We start from the raw sequence: 15,615 nt of genomic DNA, 5'->3' as shown, positions 1-15,615 counted from the left end.
TTGCTATCAACAGGACTCTCGTAACTGAAATATTATTTTATTTTCTGAAACATGGCTTTCGGACAAGATACCCCCATGGCCATCCAACCCCATGTATTCTCCATTCACCGAGCGGACAGGGCATTGCATTCAGGTAAATCGAGAAGAGGAGGGGGTATGCCTCTTCATCAACAGCAAATCGTGCACTGACTAGCGCAGTAGATCTCTCGACCCATTGTTAACCCATCTTGGAATACCCAATGGTTAAACGCCAACCCTTCTACCTCCTGAGAGAGTTTTCAGCTGTTATTGTGACTGCTGTAAATATTCCACCCCAGGACAAGAAAAATAACAAGCTGGCATGTAAACTGTACCAGACTCTAAACAACCAGGAAACCACGCAACCAGGTTAGGGTTTGGCCGGGGTAGGCCGTCATTGTAAATTACAAATTTGTTCTTAACTGACTTGCCTAGTTAAATAAAGGTTAAATGAAAAATAAATACATAAATAAAACCGGAGGTTGCTTTCCTTGCTGCTGGTGATTTGAATTCCGCAGCATTAAGACACCTGAGGCCAAACTTCCATCAATATGTCTCTGCCACTAGGGGCGATAAAGTCCTAGACCACTGTTAATATACCTAGAAGCAAGCATACAAGGACCTCCCTTGTCCCTCCTTCAGCAAATCAGATCATGACTCTATACTCCTGATCCTGTCTACAAGCAGAAGCTTAAAACAGGAAGTACCCATGACGTGCTCCATATAGAGAAATTGTCCTCCATATCAGAGGCTATGCTACAGGACTGCTTTGCTAATGCTGACTGGAATATGTTCCCGGACTCCGCCGATAGCATTGACGAGCTAACCACCTCAGTCACCGGCTTCATTTGAAAATGCATCGCCGACGTTGTCCCCACTGTGAATGTTTGCTGCTTCCCAAGTCAAAAGCCCAGGGCTACCTATGGCTGAGGACACAAACAAGTACAAGAAGTCCCGCTACGACCTCCGCAGAGCCATCAGAAGGACAATATAGGAACAAGATGGAATCCTATTACACATGCTCCACCGCCCGCTGCATGTGGCAAGTGCTACAGTCCATTATGGTTTAAAGGATGACCCAGCCTTGATCTGCCCAACAATGCCTTCCTTACCAGACAAACTCAATGCATTTTATGCATGCTTTGACAAAAACCATCCCCAGCATCTCGCTCTCCAAGGCCGTCGTGAGTAAAGGTTTAAAAATCAGGTCAACAGTCGGAAGGCCGCAGGGCCGGTATTTCAGGGCGTGTTCTCAGTGGGGTAGCCTAGTGGTTAGAGCGTTGGACTAGTAACTGAAAGGTTACAAGATCAAATCCCCAAGCTGGCAAGGTAAAAATCTGTTGTTTTGTCCCTGAACGTGGCAGTTAACCTACTGTTCCTAGGTCGTCATTGAAAATAAGAATTTGTTCTTAACTGACTTGCCTAGTTAAATAAAGATGACAAAAAAGAGCATGCGCAAAACAGCTGGCAGGCATATTCAAAGTTATTTTCAAACTCTACTTGTCCCAGTTTGTAATTCCTGCATGTCTCAAACTGATCACCATCATTCCTGCTCCCAAGGAAAACTGCCACAATGACTACCAACCTGTAGCACACATCTGTAATCATGAAGTGATTTAAAAAGGCTGGTTATGGCACACATCAACACCATCATCCCAGACCAGGGATCATCAACTAGATTTAGCCGCAGGCCAATTTTTTTTGGGGGGCAGAACATAATTACAAAGAATTAGCAAATTGACCGCAAGAGTAGCAAACAGATGTTTGACTAAAACAACATTTCAAACCTTGCTGACGTTATTGTACGATCACCTCTCTATTATGCGTGGGAATACTTGGGCACAGATTTCCAAAATCAAAATCACTTGGAACGGAAGCCCTGGTGTTTTTACAATCTTTTATGTCCAACAATGAAAACTGATTTTTTTTTTTAAATACTTGAAAGAAAAAAAATTGCCCTGGAAACTTGGAGGGACAAATAAAACCACAGCCAGTTGGGGAACCCTACCCAAGACACACTTCAATTTGCACACCGCCCCAACAGATCCATGGACGACACAATCTCAATTGCACTCCACACTGCCCTCACCCACCTGGATAAGAGGAATACCTATGTGAGAATGCTGAAAATCGACTACAGCTCTGCAGTCAACACCATAGTCCCCTTCAAGCTTGTCACCAAGCTTCTGACCCTTGGACTAAAAACTACCCTCTGCAACTTGATTCTGGACTTCCTGACTGGCCGACCCCAGGTGGTGAGGGAAGGCAACATCACTTTTGCCACACTGACCATCAACATGGGGGCCCCACAAGGGTGTGTGCTTAGTCCCCGACTGTACTCCCTGTTCACCCACGACTGCTTGGCCACGCACGACTCCAGCACGATCATCAAGTTTGCTGATGACGCAACAGTGGTAGACCTGATCACCTACGACGGTGAGACAGCCTACAGGGAGGTGGTCAGTGAAATGGCAGTGTGGTGCCAGGACAACAACCTCTCCCTCAACACCAGTAAGACCATGGAGCTGATTGTGGACTACAGGAAACGGGGGTGTGAACATACCCACATGGACCGGGCTACAGTGGAGTGGATCGAGAGCTTCAAGTTCCTCTGTGTCCAAATCACTAAGATTTGGACAGCGCCTCTTCCCCCTCAGGAGGTTGAAAAGACTTGGAATAAGCCCTCAAATCCTCATAAATTCTACAGCTGCACCACAGAGCATGTTAGCTGGCTGCATCACTGCTTGGTATGGCAACTGCACTGCCCTCGATCGCATGGTGCTATAGAGGGTGGTACGGACAGCCCAGTACATCATTTGGGGCTCCCTGCCATCCAGGACCTCTGTATCAGGCGTTGTGAAAGAAAGGCCTGAGAAATTGTTAAAGACTCCAGCCACCCAAACCATAGACTGTTCTCTCTGCTTCCGCATGGCAAGCGGTACTGGAGCAACAAACAAGTCTGACACCAACAGGCTCTTGAACAGCTTCTATCCCCAAGCCAAGTAGCTAACTAAATAGCTAACAAAATGGATACAGACGGTCTGCATTAACCCTTCTATTTTTGCTCTGACTCTATGCACTCACAGATTCCTACACACTCCCACCCACACACAATTTGCTCTCTCACACACACACAACACGCACAAACATTCCTACTGACTCTACACACACTCACATACAATCATAATATATACTGCTGCTACTCTGTTTATCATTTATACTGATGCCTAGTCACCCTACCCCTATACATACAGTAACTACCCCTACCACTCCAGTATCCCTGCACATTGTAAATATGGTATTGGAACTGACCCTGTATATAGCTACTGACCCTGGAACTGACTGTATATAGCTTACTTACTTTCTTGCGTACTTTTTTTTATAATACTACTGATTACTGCATTGTTGGGAAAGAGCTTGCAAGGTTTTTTCACTGTACTTGCACATGACAATAACTTTCAACGTGAACCTAATGACACTCAAATGAAATGCGTCTCTAAATTCTCTTCCACATGGTAGCTTGTGTCAGTTCCAAACATTTTAAATTGCAAAATTTGTACCATTTCAAACCTAGTGCTAAATAAGCCCCTGTGCATTTTTTATTTGGGCCTAAAATAAACAGCATAAAAGGCAAATCTTTCAAAGGGAAAACATGTACTGTAATGTATGTGATAGGCTATCATGCCATTTAGGTTTTATATTTATAAAGTTAATCTGACACAGGCTACAACTCAAATCTAATGATTTCCCTGGAGACCTTTACCTGGGAGTCAGGAGTTAAATGCAACATCGTATTGTGAACAGACCATAAACCACAATGAGCACACTGGACATGCACACTCTACTGTACTCTGAGTGAGGGAGTCTCCCTACTGTACACACTGTTCTGCCCCATTTGGCTTGTAATGAAAGGACATAGCGTTTGCTGCTGCAATCAGGCAACAACAATGTCCATTACATCACATTAGCCAACCCTGTACATATTGTGCTGGAGATCAGAGATGATGATTGGGTAAGCCCAGGCTGAAGAGTCTGCAGAGATAGGACCACAGTATTTCTTTCCAGTAACCAGGCAGTCAACTCCACAATAATGTTCCTTTCAGGTTACAAGTGTCCAGTCACATGTAGTGAGCTAACTATGTATTACAATGCCATTACTAATCTGTCTAAACTATTTTCCAGACTAAAATGCTCTAAGAACTATGTTTCACTGGCCTACACACACTTTGTTACCCAATGTACATTATTCGTGTTCACCATGTAGGCTGTTAATTGATTTTACATGTTCACTTAACTGTATCCAAAAGGCCTGAGGGGAAATCAATAGTGCTTTTAGATGACAGTAATACTCTGATCAATACTTGGTCAGTACACACACACACACACACACACACTTTCTTCCACTCATGAGGTTTATTGAACACCACACAAGCTGATTGTTCAGAATGTTCATCATGAAACACTCAAACATCGTCTTACGTCAGGTGGCGTCACGCATACGCGTTACTCGTCCCCCAACTGACACTCAGTGCAGACGATTAGTCACGCTATCTGACGTAAGACAATGACATACAAAAAGACACTAGGTATATTCAGATTCAAGCATTCAGACTGACTTTGTGAGTGCATGATAAGGTAACAGGTCAGTCGGTCCAACAGACAATCTGGCATCTGAATCGATCTCCCATCAAATGTGACTTTGCCTTAGCAACAATGCCCCATGTCTCTTTTTGTATAATTGCAGTCAAAGGCCTGATTGTGCTTTTAAAAGGCGTCTGCATGCTTCCCAGCCAAAACAGTTTGTGCATATAGAATGACGGCACTGGGGTGTTTTTGTTCGTTTTGGACATCAATTACGTTTTTTTTTCGGCTGTTCGGACACACAAAACAATGTTCTAGAGGCAAGCCAAAGTCAGTAGCTGAAGTCTACGCCTCTTGGTCGGTGATTGGTCAACTATAGGGACTCTAAGTCTTTGTTGTCATTCAACGAGACGACTCGTTTTCATGAAAAAAATTCTCATTGAAAAATACTGCACCAAACAGTTAAATGTAAAATTGCATGACTAAGATCTCCTTGGCAAAAACATAAAAATGAATGAACGATTTTTTTGAGTTATTCTGACCAGTTTGAGGAAGTATATACAACTAGTGTCTCAAAATGGACAAAATACTATTGTTGCTTTTTTCAAGCAAAGGTCTTTTAAGGGAGTATGCGAGCACACTCATTCGGTTCTCCAAGCTGAGTTTGGCTAGGTGCTAGCTGAACTGAAGCATGCTGACGCCTTTATCTTCCACAATTTCCCACATCCTGGTGATTGTGATGTGCTACTTTGAAAAGGTGTCTCAAATTTGCAGTAGTCAAACGCCACACTCCCTTCAAGCTTAAAAATATGCTAATATGAATCATTGATTCAACTTATATACTGAGTAAAAAACATTAAGGACACCTGCTCTTTCCATGAGACTGACCAGGTGAATGCTATGATCCCTTATTGATGTAACTTAGGTTAAAGAAGGATTTTTAAGCCTCGAGACAATTGAGACATGGATTGTGTATGTGTGCCATTCAGAGGGTGGTGAAGTGCCTATGAACGGGGTATGGTATTAGATGCCAGGCGCACCATTTGGGTCAAGAACTGCAACGCTGCTGGGTTTTTCCAAGCTCAACAGTTTCTTGTGAGTATCAAGAATGGTCCACCACCCAAAGGACATCCAGAAAATTTGACAACTGTGGGAAGCATTGGCGTTCACATGGGCCAGCATCCCTGTGGAACACTTTTGACACCTTGTAGAGTCCATGCCCCGAGGGAAGGTGTCCTTAGTGTTTTGTACAGTCGGTGTATAGCGCTTTTCTAGACACCCAAAGAGCTTTACATTGTAACGGGGCCACACACCTCATCCACCACTATGACAAACCTTCAAGAGAAAGCGTGACACACATTCCCTGGATATATACTTTTTATCCACATGAGAGCGCTTCAAAGAAAGTAAAGTCATTTTCAGTGCAAATAAACTCCAAACCACATAAACCCAAATTATATTAGGTCAAACTCATCCATTGTTTTGCCATGATAAATAGTCAAACAGTAATACTAAGTGTGGTTAATATTAAAGTAATTTGTCTGTAGACTAGAGTATGGTTTAAGTTGTAACAGTTAGTCTTACTGCTCAACCACACAGCTCTCTCTCTTTGTAATATTAGAAACATTCAAGTATGACCATTCAAGTCTTTTCTGAACACATTTTGGTATACATAAACAATGCCTTTATATCAATTACCATTTTTTTGTTTAAATATATATTAGAATTTAAAAACAGCAACAAAATAATGCCTTCTACATATGCAATATATTGGTTGCCAGTGTCACACACCCTGAGAATATTGACCTTAGAGGACGAGTTGGAGCAACTGCAGGAGCTCCCCTTTACCTTCCACCTCCAGTCTACAGACCTGAGTTGTCCCAACCCCTTCTCACCCTGGACCTCTAGGCTACAGACCTGAGATGTCCCAACCCCTTCTCACCCTGGACCTCTAGGCTACAGACCTGAGTTGTCCCAACCCCTTCTCACCCTAGACCTCCAGTCTACAGACCTGAGTTGTCCCAACACCTTCTCACCCTGGACCTCTGGGCTACAGACCTGAGTTGTCCCAACACCTTCTCACCCTGGACCTCTGGGCTACAGACCTGAGTTGTCCCAACCCCTTCTCACCCTGGACCTCTGGGCTACAGACCTGAGTTGTCCCAACCCCTTCTCACCCTGGACCTCTGGGCTACAGACCTGAGTTGTCCCAACCCCTTCTCACCCTGGACCTCTAGGCTACAGACCTGAGTTGTCCCAACCCCTTCTCACCCTGGACCTCTAGGCTACAGACAAACCACTGTAGCCTGCCCCCTGCTGAAGGTTCCTGTCATAGTTCTCCTGGCAGATGCTGATGCGCTGGGTGAAGTACTCTGGGTTTGAGATGGCCTTGAGCAGGTCGTTCTGGACCAGACAGAGGTCATACAGCTCTGAGGTGGAGGCTGTGCGGGTCTCTGAGCCGTCTCGGTCTAGAAACACCTTCAGAACCATGGAACAAGAACAGAAACATGATATTTAAGGCAAAAAAATTATCGACAAGGGGAAACTAATCCACATCCATATGAGTATGCATAAACCATCCAAAAGCACATTAACCGAAGCAAAAACACACCTTTGGGTGGACAATGGTGTCTTTGTCATTCTGTCGAATGTTGTCATCGATGAAGATGTGCTGGACATCCTGGTCGAAGGGGTCCACCCACAGAGGTTTCCCTCCCAGGATGGAGTAGGTGTTCCTGGCCCACCTACAGATAGAGAGCCCAGTGTCCTGACTAGAGGTTGACCGATTAATCGGAATGGCCAATTAATTAGGGTCGATTTCAAGTTTTCGTAACAATCGGTAATCTGCATTTTTGAACACCGATCACGGCCGATTACATTGCACTCCACAAGGAGACTGCATGGCAGGCTGACTATGTGTTATGTGAGTGCAGCAAGAAGCTAGCTAGCATTAAACGTATCTTATAAAAACAATCAATCTTAACATAATCACTAGTTAACTACACATGGTTAATGTTGATGATATAACTAGTTTATCTAGCTTGTCCTGCGTTGCATATAATCGATGCGGTGCCTGTTAATTTATCATTGAATCACAGCCTTCTTCGACAAACGGGTGATTTAACAAGCACATTCACGAAAAAAGCACTGTTGTTGCACCAATGTGTACCTAACCATAAACATCAATGCCTTTCTTAAAATCAATACTCAAGTATATATTTTTAAACCTGCATATTTAGTTAATATTGCCTGCTAACATGAATTTCTTTTAACTAGGGAAATTGTCTCTCTTCTCTTGCGTTCTGTGCAATAGAGTCAGGCTATATGCAGCAGTTTGGGCCGCCTGGCTCGTTGCAAACTGTGTGAAGACCAACTTCGCCAAACGGGGGATGATTTAACAAAAGCACATTTGCGCAAAAAGCGCAATCGTTGCACGAATGTACCTAAACATAAACATCAATCCCTTTCTTAAAACCTGCATATTTAGTTAAAAGAAATCCAAGTTAGCAGGCAATATTAAACTAGGGATATTGTGTCACTTCTCTTGCGTTAATTGCAGAGTCAGAGTCAGGGTATATGCAACAGTTTGGGCCGCCTGGCTCGTTGCGAACTAATTTGCCAGAATTGTACGTAATTATGACATAACATTGAAGTTACATCAATAATGGATCATAGCATTCACCTGGTCAGTCTGTTATGGAAAGAGCAGGTGTCCTTAATGTTTTTTACTCAGTATATAAGTCGAATCAATGATTCGTATTAGCATATTTTTAAGCTTGAAGGGAGTGCAATGTAACAGGAATATTCAGACTAATGGATGCCACCCGTTAGATAAAATACGGAACGGTTCCGTATTTCACTGAAAGAATAAACGTTTTGTTTTCAAAATGATAGGTCATTAATATGGTCAAATCCGGAAACTAAGGCTCGTATTTCGGTGTGTTATTATGTTATAATTAAGTCTATGATTTGATATTTGATAGAGCAGTCTGACTGAGCGGTGGTAGGCAGCAGCAGGCTCATAAGCATTCATTCAAACAGCACTCTCGTGCGTTTGCCAGCAGCTCTTCCCTGTGCTTCAAGCATTGAGCTGTTTATGACTTCAAGGCTATCAACTCCCGAGATTAGGCTGGTGTAACCGATGTGAAATGGCTAGCTAGTTAGCGGGGTGCGCGCTAATAGCGTTTCAATCGGTGACGTAACTCGCTCTGAGACCTTGAAGTAGTTGCCGCGGCTTTTGTGGAGCGATGGGTAACGATGCTTCGAGGGTGGCTGTTGTCGATTTGTTCCTGGTTCGAGCCCAGGTAGTGGCGGGGAGAGGGACGGAAGCTATACTGTTACACTGGCAATACTAAAGTGCCTATAAGAACATCCAATAGTCAAAGGTATATGAAAAACAAATGGTATAGAGAGAAATAGTCCTATAATTCCTATAATAACCTCAACCTAAAACTTCTTACCTGGGAATATTGAAGACTCGTGTTAAAAGGAACCACCAGCTTTCATATGTTCTCATGTTCTGAGCAAGGAACTTAAACGTTAGCTGTTTTACATGGCACATTTTGCACTTTTACTTTCTTCTCCAACACTTTGTTTTTGCATTATTTAATTGAACATGTTTCATTATTTATTTGAGGCTAAATTGATTTTATTGATGTATTATATTAAGTTAAAATAAAAGTGTTCATCGTATTGTTGTAATTGTCATTATTACAAATAAATGAATAAATAAATAGTCCGATTAATCGGTATCGGCTATTTTTGGTCCTCCAATAATTGGTATCGGCGTTGAAAAATCCTAATCGGTCGACCTCTAGTCATGACTACATCAACGAGACTGAAACTTTCACTGAGGACAATACAGAAAGAACTTCTCCATTAAAACTCAAACTTGGACTAAATTACTTATTGAAAGATGGATTTATGAGCTTGCCCGAAAACTAGGGCACCTCCAATACTCGAGTGCCTTCATTGGTGTGATTAGGCTAGCCACTAGTCTTTTGGGAAAAAAAAGTCCACCTACCAGTCAAAATGGTCCTGGAAGCCCCCCAGGCACTGGACAGAGCTGAGGTACTGGTACAGGGCTCGCTCCCCGTCACGGGTCGACAGACGCTCCTCTGCCCGGGTCAGGACCGCCCCCTTCTTACTGCAGCGGATCTGGCCTGGCGTCTCATTCACACTCAGCTGGGGAGGGAGCAGAAAGAACACAGCTGGCTTTAGCATCTGTTATCTCTCTCTGACCAGCAGCGTATTAGAGATGTATCAGGTATCAGGTATCTAGCAGAAATGATGGAAATCCTCTAATTCAGCATAGCTATCATTTTAGAATCAGAGGAAACAATTAAGCTTACAGGTCATGCAAGTTCCAAACCTGCTAAATCAAATGATCTTCTTTCACAATCAATCTCTTCACCCTCAATCTCTGTGCCTTACACAAATAGCCCTTGACAGGAGACAGTTTGAATAAGTCATCATCTGGATGCTTCTTTTTTTTATTGCAGCTAACTGTGTGTGCCGTAGCAGCCTTTGAGCCTCCTCCTAGCAGAAATCGATGTGTTCTGCTCCAGTAAACGAACAGGTACAAGATCACACTGAGGGGGCTGAGAAGAGACTGCAGGCACACTCTATACCCAGGGGAGTCGCACCACCCACCCTACATCTTACTGTGAATGACTTTCTGAACAGGGCACTGTTCCAACATCTGGGAACAAGTTTACAGATCAGATTTTTGACCCCTATATCCCACTGCCACAACCTCACAAACACACACACACAAGCCCAGATGCGCACACACACTAACTGTAGTCTTTCAGATGAAACAGACTTGGCCCAAGCTTAAAAATGGGTCTATAATTGTGATTGCGGTTGACCTCTTCAAATCAGGCAGAGGAGGAAGAACATAATTTCTCTCAAAGGACTATGACTCACTCTCAGTAGCACATCCACCTGTAACAGGGTGTCACCCTCTCAATGACAAGCTGCAACAGAGAGCAGCCCACAATGAGTAATGATTGCAAGTACTGGGCTATTGGCAGGTTAGCTAACAGTAGTGATTATGATAAGAGCAATGTGCCCATTTAATATGGTAGCCTGTGAGTAAGAGCTTGGTAAAATGCCAGGACAACAGTCATTATTGCTATTGTCCTAGTGACACCACATCCAGCATCACACCCACAACCCAAAGCACTCATCAAAATGGTCAAAGACTCCAGTCACCCAAGTCACAGATAGACTCTCTGCTACCGCACAGCAAGCGGTACCGGAGCGCCAAGTCTAGGTTCAAAAGGTTCCTTAACAGCTTCTACCCCCAAGCCATAAGAACAATTAATCAAATGGCCACTATTTGCATTGACCCCCCTTTTTGTTTTTTTCACTGATGCTACTTGCTGTTTATTATGCATAGTCACTTTAACCATACCTACATGTACAAATTACCTCAACTACCCTGTACCCCACCACATTGACTCGGTACCGGTATCCCCTGTATATAGCCTCATCATTGTTATTTTATTGTCACTTTTATTTTTTACTTTAATTTGATTTACCTTAAGTGCTGGAAGGTCAGGGAAGAGTGGGTGGGAGCCCTGAGTGAGGGCACGGGACACTGCAGACAGCACGCGGGGAAGGTCAGAGCCAAAAGTGCGGAACAGGATAGCAAAGTCCCTCCCTTCCGTCACCAGGTCTTTCAGTAGCTGGAAGAAGGAGGGCAAGATCCAGTGGTACAGCTGCCCATCCTCCCCCTTCACAGCCAGCTCCTTGTCCCCCTTCAGCTCCTTCGGCCATCGCAGCATCGCCAGGTGCTCATCCAGCACGCCCCGGAACCGCCGACCTGCAGTGGAGCTGGTGAAACCTGCCACCCGGCCAAACTGGGAGTAGTAGCTGACAGCACCCTCACATGGTGGAAGTAGGGAAGGTGAGTCACTCATCCACATCCACTTACCTACAGAGCAGATAAAGAAGCAGGTGTTAAGCAATTGCACACAACAATGACATCACCATGGCAGGTAGGCACAGTAATGACTCCACTTATTGAATTCTCATGTCATTTATAGAAAAAGGATAGAGGTGTGCCACTACATTGTAAGTGGTGCATTTGCTCCTTGAGAAATATGTTGTTTAATTTTCATAGACCACTACTTCAAATAAAAAACTGTCTACATGTAGGAACTAAGTGACCTTTTAGACTGAGGTCGCCTGGCCACTCAGAGGCTTGTTACTTATATTGCAACCTGGTCTTACCTTGTTTACTCATTTGTCCCCATGTCACTGTGGAAATAAAGTAATCCAAAGCTGCAATAGTTCCTTGACTTGTCACAGCATCAGACACCAAGATGGTGTTATTGAGGTCAACGTGAAGGACAAGCTTTTTCTTCTTTACACACAACCCATGAGGGACAGACACTGTTCGGGCTTCTTCAGTGGCACAGCAATCGTTCGCATTTCCTTTGGAGTGTGGAGTCGGGTGCTTATCTGTCGCCGGGTCATGTCCATTACGACTGTCCTCATTGTTTAGAGAAGCTGAGGGATGATCACCTGTCTTATCGCAGTATGCCATTATGTGGCTCCACTCTCGAATTATCGGTTGTGGAAACCTGATTTTCTTTGACTAACGTTGGCTTGCTAACCAAGTTGTCATTGATAATAGCCAGAGGGTTAAGGCAAGTGACTGAAACCAGAACCTCTTCGTCCACAACAGTAGCTGTATTTGTAGCTAACTAGCTACATGGCTATAAGACAGCTATTACACTTGTCAAAACAGGTTCTTTTTGCAAAACATATTTTAAAAGAGCTGTCTAAGTTGGTACAACTAGTCACATATAAATACCACACTCCGGCTTTTCCGTCGACGTCAGAAAATGTTTTTTTACTTCCTTATTCTTTAACGCCGTTTCTTCTTCTCTTACTGTAGTGTGGCGTCTGCAAGTAAATACAGTAAGAAGCGCCATCTAGAGGAGCAGTGCAGGTTGGAGTACCAACAACTTCACAAAACATACACATACTGAGGCTAAAAATAAATATCTGATTTGGTGAAAAATGAAACGTTCCCAAACTATTCTCTGCCAGGAAACTTCATTCACGTTACTACTGAATCAGTGTGTACACAAACAACCTTTTAGCGCTTCTCAAAAAAGGGTTTTATTTATATTAAACCATTTATTATATTCACAGCAGCATTCTCATTAATCCCGACTTTATATATGCAGTCCATTACAAAGGAAGGGAGGAGAGGGGTGTACAAGACAGTCCACTCAAACAGAAATAAAGATATGTAGCAGGAGAGGTAACCGCATTCTATTCTAGTGCTACTGTGTATCAACATGCACATTTCAGTGTATATCAAGCCGGTATCTTGCCAAAAATTGCATCCACAGGATTGGATAATTTACCAAGTAAAAATAAAATAAATCTAAAGGAAAGCAACTAAATCCAGGTGAGTATGAAAGTAGTAAACAGAAAGACAGTAACTTGTTAAAAACTTAAAAAGGTAGACTCTGTGAAATGACGTGGCCATAAGCAGCACCAGAGAGATGAGCGAGATGCAACACTTTAGTATTTATTAGGGACCCCACCATGCAACACTTTGCTCTCACACGGTCACACTGTATCTGCACGGGTTCGCTTCAGGCTGTTCACAGTGTGGTAGCCAAGGCCCCAAAACAGCAGAGAAACTTAGCCTAGTGCGGCCACACTCAGTTTCAGAATTAGACCCACTATGCCATTTACTCTCTGCATCTGTCACACCGCTGAGTCTACCTTAAATTTCTGCACCGTCACACTTTTACATCAATTGCTACAATTTCAACCCAGTTTACAGAATCCAACAGAAATTACAAAACACATCAGACCAGGCAATACCTCAATGAGACGTATCAAATAAAAACAAATGCTTACACACACATCTCCCATCCTCCCACCTCACGGTTTCCCCTCATTCACAACAGGTTGTTGTTCTGGGGGGGAAATTAGTTTGGTGTTGGCGACTTCCCTTTGTGACCTCTGAGCCAAAGCATGATCATGGGATAAATAGGTGTCATTTAAAGTGGCATTTTAGGGGATACCCAAACAAAGGTGCATTCTATCAGCCAACAATGGGCTGCAACCCAGAGGCTCTAGGACAACAGGGGGGTGGAGGCTTTTGTTGTATGTGCAAACATGCCATTTGTATGCGTGTGTGCGCTTAGTATGTGTAAGGAAATACATTGCATGGATATTACTACATATACAGTATGAGTTGGTCTGGATCGGTTGTTGTGTAAATACAGATGAACGTGGAAAATGTGTGAGTCTGTGGGTCTGTCCACCGCATCTGTGGTGACGGGTACATGTGCTGGTCTTTCGGCCACAGAACCAGTTCTTTAATTTCTAGCATTGCACCAGTGAGGGACACCCTAAAGATGCCGAGTTAATTAGTAAGCACTGAAGTGTCTTTTACTGAGGAGAATATTTCCACAACTGGAACTTTACGCCGTGTCGGTGGCGCCTCAGCTATGCCCTAGTCCACCTCCTCCATGTTGCTGTAGGACGGAGTAGCACATTCTCCAGAGTGTGCAAACAGCTCAGAGGTCACTTCTGGGATCAGCGGAGGGGGTCCTTCAGGGTCCAGGTCTGTCCCAAAGAGGGCCTGGCTAGAGGCCTGTAAAATAAACCAGTGTAAATCAATCATGCCTTTTCTGGACCAGCTCCCTGACAGGAAGACCAGACCTGTCTGTAAACAATGCAAAAGCAAAAACACTGGACTGACAGTCTGACCACTCCTTGCAGCAAAAATAAAAGCTGGGAAAACATAATTTCCCTGTTTGAAATAATATCTGAAAGATTCCCGACAGTAACTGATTGAAAAATAATATTAATTAACACAGCATAAGGTTGACAATTTAAGTGCTTGTTTATTGGAGCATCATTGAGATTGAAGTACCTGAACACATTTCTGGGGAAATGCATTTCTTTTTAAATAATAGCAACTATTCCAATGACAGAGCGCTCTTAAAAGGAAAAATCTACCTAAAATCTTTTGGTATTTATTTCATTCGTCCATTGTTGATATAGTCCCAAAATGTTTTGCATGTCAGCGATTACATTTTCAAGATGCATCTTTCAAAATACAGCCAGTATAATTCATTGTAAGAATGAGATGAAATACATACTGCATACCATCACGGTTGCATAAATCAATGTATATGTGCCCGGACACATACTGGGAATTTAAAGCAGATATAGTGACTAGACTCAGCTCTGAAAACACACCTACAAGGGAGAGACATGACAGAATGCACTGTGAAATCCCTAAGACTTGAACATATCACTACAACACTGTTACAGGGCGTAGTCTATATACCAGCAGCACCGATAATCATGAAACGTTGGAGCAACTTATATTGAGAGACGGACAGCCTCTGTCCTAGTGTCATTAAATCCCTGCTAAGCTAGGAACTGTTTAAACTGTACATTAGTGCACTTTAGAGGGTGCTTCTCAAACAGTCATACAGCTCGGACATAGCTAGCTACTTCACCAAAGTGTGATGCAAAGCAGCACATTAAAAAGGTTGCTTCTGCTTTAATGGCTTTCATGAAACAAAGAGAAAACAGTTCCAATACAAGTATGACAGGGATAAGTCAAATTAATGGGCAGAAATAAACAAACCTGCTGAATTAAGAGCTGTTGACTACATAAAATCTAAAATAATCAGCAACGTGACAAACAGGAAAAAGCTAAGGCATTTAATAGCTTAGTGAGTCTATAACACTATTCATTGAGAAGGCAAAAACACAATGTTCACTGTCTTCAGGCTACAGTACAAAGTCATGATTGTTCAAGCAAGCAGATATCGCCAACATACAAATGACCAGGGTGGTGTTAAGGAGGACATTTCTGAGTGCAGTTCTACCCCTTATTATTACAGTAGTACTTCAACGCTATAGCCTTCAAGTCATCTCAGCAGCATTACTTGTGCAAAAGATGGGCCTATCCATTTCTAAATGTGCATTTCATATTTTAGTACAAAAAAAACCTACATG

General features: G+C 43.2%; 2 protein-coding genes across 50 annotated transcripts in view; both read right to left on the bottom strand.

Moving 5' to 3' along the window:
- Window positions 1–4,412: 4,412 nt before the first annotated feature.
- On the bottom strand, window positions 4,413–13,567 carry si:dkey-32e6.3 (uncharacterized). The gene is made up of 5 exons (XM_021616021.3): window positions 11,839–13,567; window positions 11,145–11,539; window positions 9,623–9,783; window positions 7,211–7,343; window positions 4,413–7,077 (listed from the first exon to the last, which is right to left on the bottom strand). The coding sequence occupies exons 1-5, from the start codon at window positions 12,152–12,154 to the stop codon at window positions 6,880–6,882; spliced, it is 1,203 nt and encodes a 400-aa protein (XP_021471696.1). The 5' UTR covers window positions 12,155–13,567; the 3' UTR covers window positions 4,413–6,879.
- The window catches only part of usp19 (ubiquitin specific peptidase 19), a 35,101-nt gene continuing 32,196 nt past the window's right edge, over window positions 12,711–15,615 (bottom strand). For all 49 annotated transcript variants that reach the window (XM_021616017.3, XM_021616015.3, XM_090184496.1 and 46 more), the window contains one exon: window positions 12,711–14,233. In XM_021616017.3, coding sequence (XP_021471692.3) covers window positions 14,093–14,233 — 141 coding nt within the window. In that variant the 3' untranslated portion in view covers window positions 12,711–14,092. The remainder of the gene's footprint in view (window positions 14,234–15,615) is intronic.

This window comes from Oncorhynchus mykiss, chromosome 9, assembly GCF_057628025.1.
Source record: "Oncorhynchus mykiss isolate SJ-2025 chromosome 9, ASM5762802v1, whole genome shotgun sequence".
Taxonomy (NCBI): Eukaryota; Metazoa; Chordata; class Actinopteri; order Salmoniformes; family Salmonidae; genus Oncorhynchus; species Oncorhynchus mykiss.
Note: the sequence above shows the minus strand (reverse complement) of the source record. Positions and strands in the feature narration are given on the sequence as shown.